Raw genomic sequence first — 12,859 nt, 5'->3', positions numbered from 1 at the left:
TGCCTTGGTTGCAGATGGATGAAACAGATCTGTAAAAAAAAAAACTTAATGCTGCAATTTTACAAACTCACTCATGTTACATATGCACAGTGCACTTTTCTTGACCAACACACTTGTGGGGGGTTCCTGACATGTGTCCATCCACACCCACTCCAACCCCCCCCCCCCCCCCCCCCCCCCCAAGAGCCTCTCATTATCCTCTCGCCTTCCCCCGAGATTCGGAGCAGAACGCCACACCTGCTGGTACCAGACATGTAAGACGGCTGCACTAATTACGCATAAATAATACATTACCGGTAATGCTCGTCTTTGGGGGCTCGCGGGCTCCCGTAATCGACACATAATGGGTGATGCTGGCAGTGTTGAATAGGGGCCTTTTTTGCCCCAAATTCAAATACAGTCATCCATCCCAGTCCGCAGAGAATGAAAATAGCTGCGGCCCTGGGTGCGTTCTCCCTGTCATGTCTTGTCATTAAGTCATTAAACTTGTCACTGAAATGTTTTTTTTTTTTTTTTTTTGCTTCTCCCACGCAATGCAATTTGTGTTTGTCCCCCTCCCTTGTCTTTGTGCTTTAATCAGTCTGAGTCGGAAACAAACATTTCAAGGCCAGACTTAAAATTCACACCACAACCTGCAGAATGCCGGTCTCTCCAGGGACCTATCTAGGAAAAACACAAGACAGATTCTTTTTGTTTCTCCCAGTTGTGTGCCTTTTTCATTGTCTTTGTTTTAAGTTAGATCTTAAATAGGAAAAAGAATGTTAGCAATAATTTTTTGGATCACAGTTGTTTTGTGGTGCTTTATTTCTATGTGTTTTTTTCTTTTTTTTTTTTTTTTTTTTTTTTTTTTTTTTTAATAGATCAGTGCGTGGACAAAGCGAAGGTGGAGGAGAGCGAACAGAAGGCCTTGGAGTTTTCCAAGAAGGTGAGCTGGTCATCAGTCCCTGACACCATCAGTATGCCTCCGCTCTGCTGTGATGGAGAGAGAAAAAACTTTTTAGTGCCCAAGTCCTGAGACTGCATATTGATCATGCTTGCTGGTCAATAGCTGGCAGCAGCAGCTCCCTGATCTGTATCAGTGTCTCTCAGGTCAGCGCTGACGCCCCTGCATTTGCTGACGTTTCTGTGCCACAAGCCGTGACCTCACACACTCAGAGGCTAATTTACAGGACCTTTTAGCTCTATTCAAGTCGCAGAGTCCCTCAAGGAAAACTTGTCTGTTTTCTGTCAGTATAAATACATAGTTGATGTAATGATCAGTGCTAATTTTCTGCTTCAAATATTATGTGCAGCTTCACATATGCAGAAATTGCATGTGAGTTTAATAAAGAATGGTCATTATTTAGCCTAAGAATTGTAAAACTTTTGATGCAATGTCTGTGATTTTTTGCAGCTGAAAACATTCTGAAGGGCAGGATTAGGTCTTTTTTAATATGTAGACTCTTGCTTGTTGGTTACAATTTTGTTTACATTCAGATTACCTGTGATTATGTGGTAAATATATTGATTAAAAGACATGCTATTTATTATTTTACACATTTCTTAGCCTCGAAGATTCTGTTTGAATTAAAAAGTGAGATGGTGCAGATAAAGTGAAAGCAGATGCTCAGCTCTGAGCACTGTTGGAAAAGGGAGAAGAACTGCACTCTGCTGCAACAGCCTTTTACGTGGTCCATATGGCAGCCCTGGCAGCCCCATATAGTAAAAGCTTTGGTCATCTTGGGTTTAAGCACAACTGCAGAGCTAAAGCACGGAAGTTATGGGCCTGATTCATTCTTCATTCATAGAGGCTCTTGGGACACATAGCTGAGTAAGCTGGGGAGGGTCTGGAAGACTGAACCCCTGAAAAATAAACCCCCAGGTGTTTAGAGGTGCGACCTGGTACCTGGGGTGAGTTTAAAAGTGTGCGTCGCTGCGGTGTTTCACTCTTGCAGTTTGACGAGGAGTTCAGTGCTCGCCAGGAGGCCCAGGCTGAACTCCGGAAGCAGGAGGAGAAGATCAAGGAGCTGGAGGCACAGATCAACACGCTGCAAGCCCAGGTAATGTGGGTGTGACGAGGATGGAGTCCATATGCGGTAAATGGATCATCTTCTGGAAGATGCGTGTAAATGTTGGTATGTCTACATGAGTACACCTTTTTGTGTTTCAATACTGCATGCTCAGTTGCAGTATATTGATCCAAACCATGCACGTGAGAACGTATTCTCCAAAACAGTGAGTTTCTCATTTTCATAGTTTTTACTTTTCGTTTATTAAAATAATTTTCTTCAAACACAGTAGCAATGTGATCTCCAGTCCACAGAGAGAAGATGAGAGAGTGAAAGCCATCTGTGTTTATATTCAGCGGAATTATCGGGGCTTCAGAAAATACTCCTCCATCAGGATGAAAAACACAGTGAGAATTGTTCAGGATTAAATTAAGAACAGGACATGGAGTTTATTAAACACAAATTTATTTTACACTTTTAAAGATTATTGAGAGGGCTCTGACCAGCATGTCTGCCTGAGTTCCGTGCATCTCTACATTTCTTTCATTTTTCATCTTAGGTTATTGTTAATTGAGATTGGGAGTAAGGCTAGCCAGTCAATTACAGGTATTCTCCAGGACTACTGCTGCTTTCTGTCCTTCAGAACTGAAAGGTCAGAAATAGAGATGGTTGCTAGGAGAAGGAATTGGCTAATTCAGTCAAGTTGAAACCTTTTGACTCCTAATCACAAACGTAGAACTGCTCTAAGTGAGTATTTTCGGGCGCCTGGCATTACTTAATTTAATAAAATGCCAATTTCCTCCTTAAAATGTAGGCATGGATACGTGTGAATTACTTCACTGCAGTCTGATACACACGAAATTGTAGCATCCCACAGATGGAAGAGCATTATGTTTGTGGCCTTAAAATTAATGTTTTTTTTCTTTCTCAGGAAAAAAAAATCTTGTGCCTAAGCAGAGAAACTGACAGCAAGTTCTTCCATAACCCAATTCTGAACACTTTAGTGCTGCCTAGAGACAGCGCAATAGATTGCTACTCTGCTTATTGAATTTAATAAAAACCACTATGGAAAGGATGGCATGGCATCGATGTCTGAAAGTGCCTTTCCACAGAAAAACAAATCCATCCAAGTAGCAGACGCCCCCGCATTTCCCCATTACTGTCCTACGAGTTTTTATCACAAGATGGGTGGTTGTCATTAATGTTGTAAATGACCTCGCCCCTTGCGCGTTGTGACCTATGAACCAACTGGTTCCTCGGTGTGTTTTCTGTGGCCAGAAGGGGGCTCCCGCACCACTTGGTCCCAGCGTGTCCTCTGACCCTTCCATCACATCTCTTCTTTGCTGGCCTAATGGTGTGTCTTAGGAACTGCAACTTCTGCCAGCCTGCTGCTCTTGGTTTCCTCCGTTTTCACGCCCCTCTTTCTTTGGACCCTCATCACTCCTCGTTTTTGAAACTCTTTTGGTTACAGAGCATTAAGATGCACAGCGGCTGAACAGTCTCTTTGGAAGTTCAGGCGATCACCTTCTTTCCATAGATGGCTTGCAACTGCGGGCCTTGTGCTTTTTGAGTCTCAAAATGTGGTTTGGAGGAGATCGGCTGTGCTGCTCAACATGCTTCCGCTCTCACCTTCGTCTCCGGAGTGCATTAGTGCTGTTGAAAGGGAAAGAGGAGGCAAGCTGTTCTGCTCTGTACGGTGAGCAGTTTTCTTGTCCAGCGGATCCCATGAAAAGAATCCATGCTCTGCTTTCCTCGAAGAAACATGGAAAGTACTTTGCTTTTGACACCATTTGGATGGAAATAGTTCAACAAAGACAAATTCAAAACACTTTGACTCTCTGTGAACTGACAGTGCAGCCGTGATTCAGACGCTTCGTACATTTGAGAGCTTGTCTCGACAGGGAACAGTTCATGCGGAACAGAGATGTGGAAACGATATAGTGCTCTCCACACTGTCCTCTTAACACTTCCTTCTACCAACTACCTTCTGACTACGGCAAACAGAAGGCTGAGCGGGCAGAACTCTTATTTAATTGATCAGTTTGAAATGGCATTACTTGAATTTATGCTTTTGGATGTAGATCCATTAAAAGGCTCCATCTAACTCATTCAGTATGGTCTTCAAATCCATTTCATCTTCTGGCCAGTTGAGTTTGAATGAACTAATCCCTGTTTATCTGCTTGCAAGAGATCTGACACACAAAAAAGTACTTGTTTCCCAGGCTCCTTACCTGATCTGCTCATCCACATTGAAGATCAGCTAAGGTGTGTCTGTAGACCTGAAAGAATAGAGAGGTGATGATGGTGGTTGACCAGAAAAATCAGGAAGGTGGCATGCAGTTTGAGTTATTGGTTAAACATGGGCTCTGTTCTCCTCCTCCTCTGAAAGTTCCTCCTTTCTCTTCCCTAAGATGATGTGGAACGCGAGTTACTACATTCTCATTAACACCAGAGGTTACTTTTCATAATGACTCCCTAATGGTTGTATTTGACCAGTTGATTGAGCACATGTTGCATGACTGAGAGACCAGTGTAGACATTGGAACTAGGCAATGGTGTCTCCTTGGTGTTGAAGCGTTTTACATTTGATAGCTGCAAGAAGAGTCTTGTTTTGTCATCGATTAGTTGTTTTATCATGTTTTAAGCCATTGTTTTCAGGTCCATTCCATTTGAGTAACCTTTCTTTTGGCTTGGGTGACATGGCTGCCTTCCCATTAATAGCCTCACTTTTCTTGAGGCCAGTGTTAACATTCTGTAGACAGACAGTACAGATCTAGTCATCACTGAAAGAGTTTCCATAGCCGTGGTGTTCACATGCATCAGAGCCCTGCCTGTTTCTTCCACTGTTTTCTTCTCTTGTTGCTGCGTTGCAGCAGATGAGGCCGACGGCCAAGCAACAGGTCGAAAGAAGCACAGCCCGTTGATTAACTTTCTGATGGAACGGAGAACGAAGGAACAACTTCCTGCACCTAAAACATTGCCCTTCAAACCTTTTCTGAAGCTCTAGTGAATGTGAGGTCCTTATTCTTTCCCCTGCATTCGATCCTCCGTCTCCTTTTCCATTACACGTGGTTAATTTTTAATGCTACAGTCCTTGGACCTCGGTATAAATATGTTTCAGCAGTGTCGGAGTGCATTCCTGTCTAAACGGCCGAGGCTGTTAAGACGTTAAGGGGTTTTCTCCACCGCCACCACCCAGCCTCCGTGAGAAGTGAGGTCAACCAGAGTAAAATCACAGAGTACACAGTGCATTATAAAAACAATGTATTGGGAATAAGGTCTGGTTTTGTCGTATATCACTGTGAGAAAAGGGACACACTGAGTTGTGGGTCACAGAACATCACTTTTCGGAACAGGAGGGAATGGAATCTCAAGCAGATGTGACTAATATATTCTGTTGCTTCAGGACCAGAGGTGTGTTGTCTTACTTGTTCATCCTCCCTGCATCAGTGAGTCAATCAAAATGTATTTAAAGTAGTGCCATTTTTTTTTCAAAAACACCAAAAAACTGTTGAAAACATGGAGATGACTCTTGGAGCCTTCAGAACACGCCAGTACTACTACTAATAATAATATATTGGTCCCTGTAAGTTAATGTAATGGTATTCTATGCAGTGTTCAAAATACTTCTTCTTTGGTCAGCATTTGGTTTTTTTTTGTTAGGCCATTCATCACTGTGTGTATTCATTTTATTCTGGAACCTTTCTGATTTTCGTCTCATTCAGTGCGGAGCCTCCTCACGGTGTTGCTAAGCGCACTTTACACGGTGTGTGGTAACGTAGACTTTCTGTTGCCACGGACTCCAGGAGCCCTCGCCGCTCCACCATATTTACTCTCCGTCATTCTGTCACTGCTCGGAATGCGTTGCGCTTCATTAAAAGCGGACGGCGCGGGCGCTCGACACCTTCGGGCCACCACTCTGCCAACTGTGCAGCTCTTCCTTCGTTACACTGGTGTCTCGGGGCACGACGGCCGTCTTTTTCCTGCTCTCTTTCTTGGGAGACATATCAGTGTTAGTTGCGGGGGTCTGGTGCCTGCTGCTTGAGAACGCACCGCTAATGTGCTTGCATGCCAATGCATGATGTGCTTTATTTAAAAAAAAACGTGCCTTTTCTGTGTTCTGGCTAACCCACGTTATGTCTGCTTCTCTGTTGCTTTGTCTTTTTGTCTGTGTCTGTCCACCCAACCCCCCAGTTAACTAGCGAAAGACACAAGCTGAAAGAAGCCCAGAGGCTGATCAGCGAAGCGGAGGCCAAGGTGGGTGGCCTTCCTGTCCCCTTCACCGCCACAGGAAGCAGCACCCCCACACTCCCCCCACCACCCTCCACTCCAGGATCCTGTAACACCACCCCACCTGACTTTCTGACCACGGTACACGCATGCCCTAGGTGTACAGTGGGAGACGCTTGTGTTTTAATGCATACTAGTGATAAGCTGTGTTGTGAGCCAGCTGAGCCTGCTGCTTCCCTCACTTTGCTGACCAATTGGACCTCACTGGACCTATCTACTCCTGTGACCTGGAAGGTTCCCCATCAGCTCCTTAGTTTTACCACTGTTGCAAAGTAGCTGTTGTAAACAGTTCCAAATTGAATTTTCAGCTCTTCTCATTTGCGCTGAGACGGGGGAGGTTTAATTGCACGCCTGTCCTAATTATACAAGCTGCGGTGGTCTCTGCTAGCTAGTACCATCTCCAGAACCCCCCAAACTCCCCACACCCTGCGCCTATCTGCCCTCATGGTGGGTTTGCTTTCATGTCCCTCAGCGGCATTGTAATCAGCGCTCGAGAGGACAGAGCTCTTTAGAGCATTGGCAGGCAAAGGCCACCGAGCGGCGAGACTCGCTGTTCCATCTTCAAACTAAAAACTGTGCTTTTGGGCTGCAATTCAGAGGCGGTGCCCCCCACCCATGTTAGTGCCAGCAGGGCTTCCAGGAGAGGTGGATGGTTTGCAGCCGTCCTTCAGTATGACCTGGTGTGAACGAAGAGGCGAGTCGCTGGGGCTGTGGTGGCGTAGCGTAGTGTAGGTGGCGGTGCACGTAAACGATGTAGGCAGATGTGGGTGGCAGTTAGTATTCGGAAGGAGTGGCAGGGCACGGGAGCCGTCGGGGGGGCTGCCAAGCATGGAACTGAGCCCAGAATCACCGCAGCCGCTCAGCCGCCAATGACAGGACAGTGATTGTAATTTAGCGGCTAATTTTCTCCTTTTCTTCCGTATTAATATTAAGAAGGAAAATGGAGCTGGGAGATTGACAGATGAGCAATCGACGGCGGTAGTGCTCGGCTGCCGGCTCGAGGCCCCTCTCTCGATATAACTTTTTAATTTCCCTCCCAAAATAAACAAGCGACTGATGGGAATAAGAAGTCAAGCACTTTGTTATGTTTAAGGAATGGCGACGAATCACACATTAGTCACCCAATCAAGACGGCGGGGGCGGGGTGTGTCGGGGGGAATTGGTTTTGAAATGAGAAACGTTCGTTTATTTCATGCTGGGGAGGAATGCATAATAACGTTTTACTGGAGAGATTAGCTTCTAATCATCCAAAGGTCAGAGCATATCTATACCATAGGGTTTCTAATTGAGCCATTTGCATATGTTTTGTATCTAAACAGTCGCCGTCCATCTGCGAGGAACTAAAAATACCTGTTTGGACAAATGGAGCGCGGTTGCGCATCGGGGAGTGGCAGGCCTGTATCTTATCAGTAATGGGCTTCATTCGCCTCATGTCTGCTGCGTAATGGTTTCCTTTTGTGAGGCCGCTCTCGCAGAGTTCAGGGAGGAACGGAGAAAATCCTTTATCGGGAGCCAGAGAGCAGAGACAGCTCGCGACCCACGGGGGGCGGTTAGCGGGGGCCACGCCATTAGACGCCACTCTCCTGCTGGGTAGGATCCAACACATGCACACGGGCACCCACCGAGCAGCTCAGGGTTTAAATGTTGTAAAAGGGGTGGGTCGGTCCCTTTGGGGTGTCACCCAAACAAGTTTGGCTAATCCAGAGCGGAGTGTAAGTGAAGCAGGGGATGCACCAGCTGTCCTCCGTAAAGGCAGAAGCCTTTTTGCTTCTTTCAGAAGAATCTTATTTAAAGTAAACGAGGCTGGAAAGAGACAGGAAAGGGAAGGGCTACTACGACATTGGTTGACTGCATTATAGTGGTGTGCCTATTGTGTGTGAGCTCTGAGAGAGTCCAGATGATGTGTCCTGTGCGCAAGAATGAACGGAGAAGAGTGTTGCTCTCTGTCGACATGGTAGTAATCTGATGGGTTTGGGTTCAAATCCCTGTACAAACTCTGCCTCTGATGTCATGTTCCCTCTCCCCAGGTGGCGGTCGGTTCAGCAGCAGCAGGAGTGCCTCCTCCGCCGCCAGCCCCAGGTGGCGCTGTCCCTCCACCGCCCCCGCCTCCACCTCCACCCCCACCGCCCCCTGGAGGTTGCCCCCCACCTCCTCCCCCTCCCCCGATGCCTTGTTCCATTCCACCCCCACCTCCTCCTCCTCCAGGGTTTGGGCCACCACCACCACCTCCTCCCCCCAGCGGTGGACCCCTGCCACCTCCCCCGCCTTTCCTAGGGGGTCCCGGCCTCCCGCCCCCTTTAGCACCAGCGGCTGTTAAGCTGCCGTACGGACTGGAGCCCAAGAAAACCTACAAGCCTGAAGTAGTGATGAGGAGAGTCAACTGGTCCAAGGTGAGTTGTTGAAACTATGGCTCAGTGAACTGGGCAAAAGGTCAGCGTTACCACGGTGAGCTGGGTCAATGACACGGGAAAAGGTGACAAAACAAAGCCATCTGCACGAGCTGCTCAACTAGTGAACTGTTTGCGATCGCGCATGCCTGCCGGGGGGGGTGGACTTTTCGTCATTCACGGATTCCACATGTCTGTCAGCAGGGTCAAAGGTCAGAGACAAAGACTAAACAAACCACTGGGATGGTAGGGTGAAGGTGAGCTTCCTTGAAGCATGTTTGCTGAAGACTTCATCAGCATACCTGGCTGACAACGGACCACTCAAGTGTTAGCCAAGAGCCTGGAAAACATTCTGGATTTATTCTGTGCTGAGTTTTTGTGTGGCTCCAGTCAAGCAGAGTAACAGGAGGTGTGTGTGTGTGTGTGTGTGTGTGTGTGTGTGTGTGTGTGTATATATATATATATATATATATATATATATATATATATCTCAATACGCTCAAAGTATATATATATATATACTTTGAGCGTATTGATGAGCTCAGTGATGACCGTGATACTGAGCTGTACACCTCATACATATGTTTGTTCGTAGAGGGGGCGATGGATAAATGAAACACACATATGGTAATGTTTTTCATTATGGTCATTAAGAGAATCTCAGTTGGTAATTTAGTGACGGTTAAACATGTGAATATGTTGAAATGAAATGTCAATTTCATTTTTGCTCTGTGCCAAAAATACCCTCTTCAGACTTGTGGCTGGCAGCGCTCCCTGTATGATTGACTTTATTTATGAGTCTCTTGTGATTGTCACATCATCGTGCAACGCTTACAGGGATGGCACAGATGGGAGTTTCAGTGGGGCCAGTCGGGTGGGGGCACGCACAGCACCCCTTGTCGAATGTCGGAGAAACAGTGTGTTCCAAGTGTAGAAATTCCCTTTGCCCAGGGCTCTGGAGTTCACACCATTATTCCAGACCGATGGAGCTCGTCGCACAGCCTGCACTTCTGTGTCGGTGTGTGTGTGTGTCTACGACTTCCTGTAGTGCGTGCGCCAGCGAGTGTGTGCTGGTATGTGCGTCCAGCGCTACACCTCTCTGCATCTCCCAGCAGCTGCCGGTGAACACGCAGTGCCAAAGTCTGGCCTCCAGCAGTACTGAGATGTAAATAAATGGGCCGAGCAGCGTGTATGATGTCCACCTCATCTCCATCACCTCCACGATCATTGCTGGTTGGATCACAGCAGCTGCCGCAGTGTCTGCCACTTTGTCTACCGCACGCACACTAATGTGTGTATTATTAGTATTTACATAACACACCATTTTTTATTCAAATATATATGTGTGTATATATATATATATATGTATATACACACTGCACACTCCAACTTGGTACCATTATCTGGAGTGATTAATGTGTGTGGAGTGAAATAAATATGGTCCCACTTCCCATTTTGCATGTGCTCTGCGGCGGAGGTTGCCCATGCATGAATTGAGTAATAAGTGTACGCAGGGAGCAGCGGTGCGTTGCGGATGATGCATGGATGTTGGTATTGTGGTGTGGTCCCTGGTTGAGTGCATCGGGTTGGAGTGTGTGCGGGGGGCGGGGGGGCGAGATGGTCTTTGCAGAGCTGAGCGGCCCTGAAGGTGAGGGGGTGAGGTGGGGTGGGAAGTTTGTCTAACTGTGCCCCTTTTCCCAAGACTCAGAGGCATGAGCACCCAGGGTGGGGGAGGCGGTGTGGGTCGGGAAGCAAGGGGGTTGGGGGGGCAATGTGGGGTGCAGTGCCAGTAAAAGTAAAAGCAGCCAAGAGCAATTTTTTTTTTCTTTTTTTTTTCCAAAGGCCGTAACGGATTTTCATGCTGCCGCGCTGTGAGATTGTAGCCTGGAGGTGCGGTAATGTAATCTCTCCTGCGGTCGGAGCAGCGGCGCACGGGAAGGAACACATTTATGGAGCGGTAAACGACTGCTTGGCTCGTGAGCAGAGCTGTTTGGAACAGCAGGGAATTGACGAATCCCCCTCTTACCCCAACGAACCCCCCCCATCCCCAAACCCACCCTCAAACGGGGGAACTGAACCAGAACAAAGTTTCTCTCCTTGGGTCTGTAATCCTTATGTTAATTGGCTGGAGGGAGGTTCTCTGTCTGGAGTGGGATCTGTAAGTTTTAAAATAATTTTCTTGGGGATTTAACCAGACCACAATGAAGGGGAGCACAGTCGACTTCTGTTGTCCGCCGCGTCTCGGCCAGAGGAGGAAGACGACGGCGCGGAGGTGACGCAGGACGCGCACAATGGGCTTTCGACCACATGGCAAGGCGGTCGCCAGTGTCAATACAGAAGATGAGAAGTTCTAATTAGCTTGGAGGGAGTGTGTGTGCGCGCTTGTACATACCTCTTTCTCTAGCCTTGTGAGGATGGTAAACCTTGAAAAATTGATTTTTGCGGGGACATCCCCACAAAACAAATTGACTTTAGCTGTTGGTGGTCGAAAAAACTGAAGATTGAAAGAGTTTCCGTACATCAACAGTTTGAGTTTTGTTTGGGTGGGGGTGGGGAGTCGGAACTCATTTATCGAACTGACGTGAGAGTTAATGTCCTCACCGTGACATTCAAGCAAACTTGTGTGTGAGTGGGTGGTGTTTGAGGCCACGATGATGTGTAAAATTCATCATGCTGCCTGGGCCCAAGAGACTGAACATTGTGGAATCCAGTCAATACTCGTCATCTTTTGTGGAATGATCCCCCCCCCCCCCCCCCATCATCCAAATTGTTTCACCCTTGTACAGTGGTTGTTAGGGTGGGTGGGGGAGGCTAGTCCAGCTGGCCGCTCGTCCATGCTTTCTTTTTTTTTTTTTTTTTTTTTTTTTTGAAAAATAGAAATAATCCATACTTTGCTGTAAAGTTATTTTCAGCTGAAGCGATTCAGATAATCAGCTGTGAAGCTGCCAGTGAGTGTTAGCTGGGAGTCGTGGCTTTGTATGGTTTGGGAAGCTTTCCTGGGACGGGCTGTGTCCAGCATGTTGCCACTACTCTGCGTGCCGTTGAGCAGCCTCTACTGCACCTGCAGTCCCCAGATGTGAACCCTACTCTGTGAAAAGTGGAGGACGGTCACTGGAAGGACTTGTCTCGTATGCAGCTCTCGTGTAGCTTGGTTTGGAAAGAGTGAAAAATTCAGCCCTTCATGAGGAACATCTGAAAATGTCCTAATTGTCCTCTTGAATCAGCTCCACAGCTTACTGACATTTTCAAACTACAATTTATTCACTTGGCTGAAGCTGTTAGCGACTCGTTTGTGGTCACATCCTTTTCGTTATGTGCAAACTGCAGTATCCATCAGTAGATCAGTTAATGAAAGACGCTGTGGAGGACTTTGAGTTCGTCATATTCTTCATTGTCACGACTCATTTAGCGCTTCCATCCCGAGGAGTCGAGCACTTCACAGCGTTGAGGGGAGGGGGGTCGCCTGGGGTCTGAAAGCCCAATTACAGCTTACCTCCCTCTCCTGGGTTTTGGTGAAGGGTGAAGGTACAGGATGGGTGGGAATGCACAACACATGAAACGTATTTGCACATTTGTTGGTTCCCACGGTGTGTGTGGTACAACATCTCGCTCGGCGGGGCAGCGAGTACCTGTTGGCTGCGTAACGCCTTCCATTTGTCCTCGCAGATCGTACCTCAGGAGATGGCGGAAAACTGCTTCTGGATCAAAGTCAAGGAGGAGAAGCTCGAGAGCGCCGACCTCTTTGCCCAGCTGGCCCTCAACTTCTCCACGAAATCCCAAGGTAAGCAGAGATCGTCACCCAGCCCTCACCTTCCACCTTGCTAATTATTCCAGTTGCATGCTTCATGTGGCCAAGCCGGCTCTAGGTGGAACATGCTTCCTCCTCGTTGCACTTGTAAGAACCACTTTTTCTTCTCCAAGTGCTAATTATCTCAGAAGCTACTTTTGTTAACTTTCTAAGATTCAGAGAAGAATTTTGCACTTTGTTCCCACCCCTACTCGCTAAGACGTCTGGCCAATTAGTGAGATGTGAGCGTTGTGTTTGCGAGTTGCTGTGGGGGGGGGCCACTTCGGACCCCTGCGCTCTCCTCATCGATAGACGGCTCTGGGCGCAAGCGCAGGACAGCCACGCTCAGTTAGCCCCAGGCTTTCCGCTCCAGCGCTGTTGTACCGTGGAGACGATGGAAACTTTGG

The 12,859-nt window shown here is 47.4% G+C and overlaps 1 protein-coding gene across 3 annotated transcripts in view; it reads left to right on the top strand.

Annotated features, from left to right (window-relative positions):
• diaph2 (diaphanous-related formin 2) overlaps nt 1–12,859 on the top strand; it is a 313,996-nt gene that overhangs the window by 109,400 nt on the left and 191,737 nt on the right. For all 3 annotated transcript variants that reach the window (XM_029257260.1, XM_029257258.1, XM_029257259.1), the window contains exons 16-20: nt 861–925; nt 1,935–2,039; nt 6,183–6,245; nt 8,306–8,668; nt 12,332–12,446. In XM_029257260.1, coding sequence (XP_029113093.1) covers nt 861–925; nt 1,935–2,039; nt 6,183–6,245; nt 8,306–8,668; nt 12,332–12,446 — 711 coding nt within the window. The remainder of the gene's footprint in view (nt 1–860; nt 926–1,934; nt 2,040–6,182; nt 6,246–8,305; nt 8,669–12,331; nt 12,447–12,859) is intronic.

The sequence above is a fragment of the Scleropages formosus genome, chromosome 13 (genome assembly GCF_900964775.1).
Source record: "Scleropages formosus chromosome 13, fSclFor1.1, whole genome shotgun sequence".
NCBI lineage: Eukaryota > Metazoa > Chordata > Actinopteri > Osteoglossiformes > Osteoglossidae > Scleropages > Scleropages formosus.
Note: the sequence above shows the minus strand (reverse complement) of the source record. Positions and strands in the feature narration are given on the sequence as shown.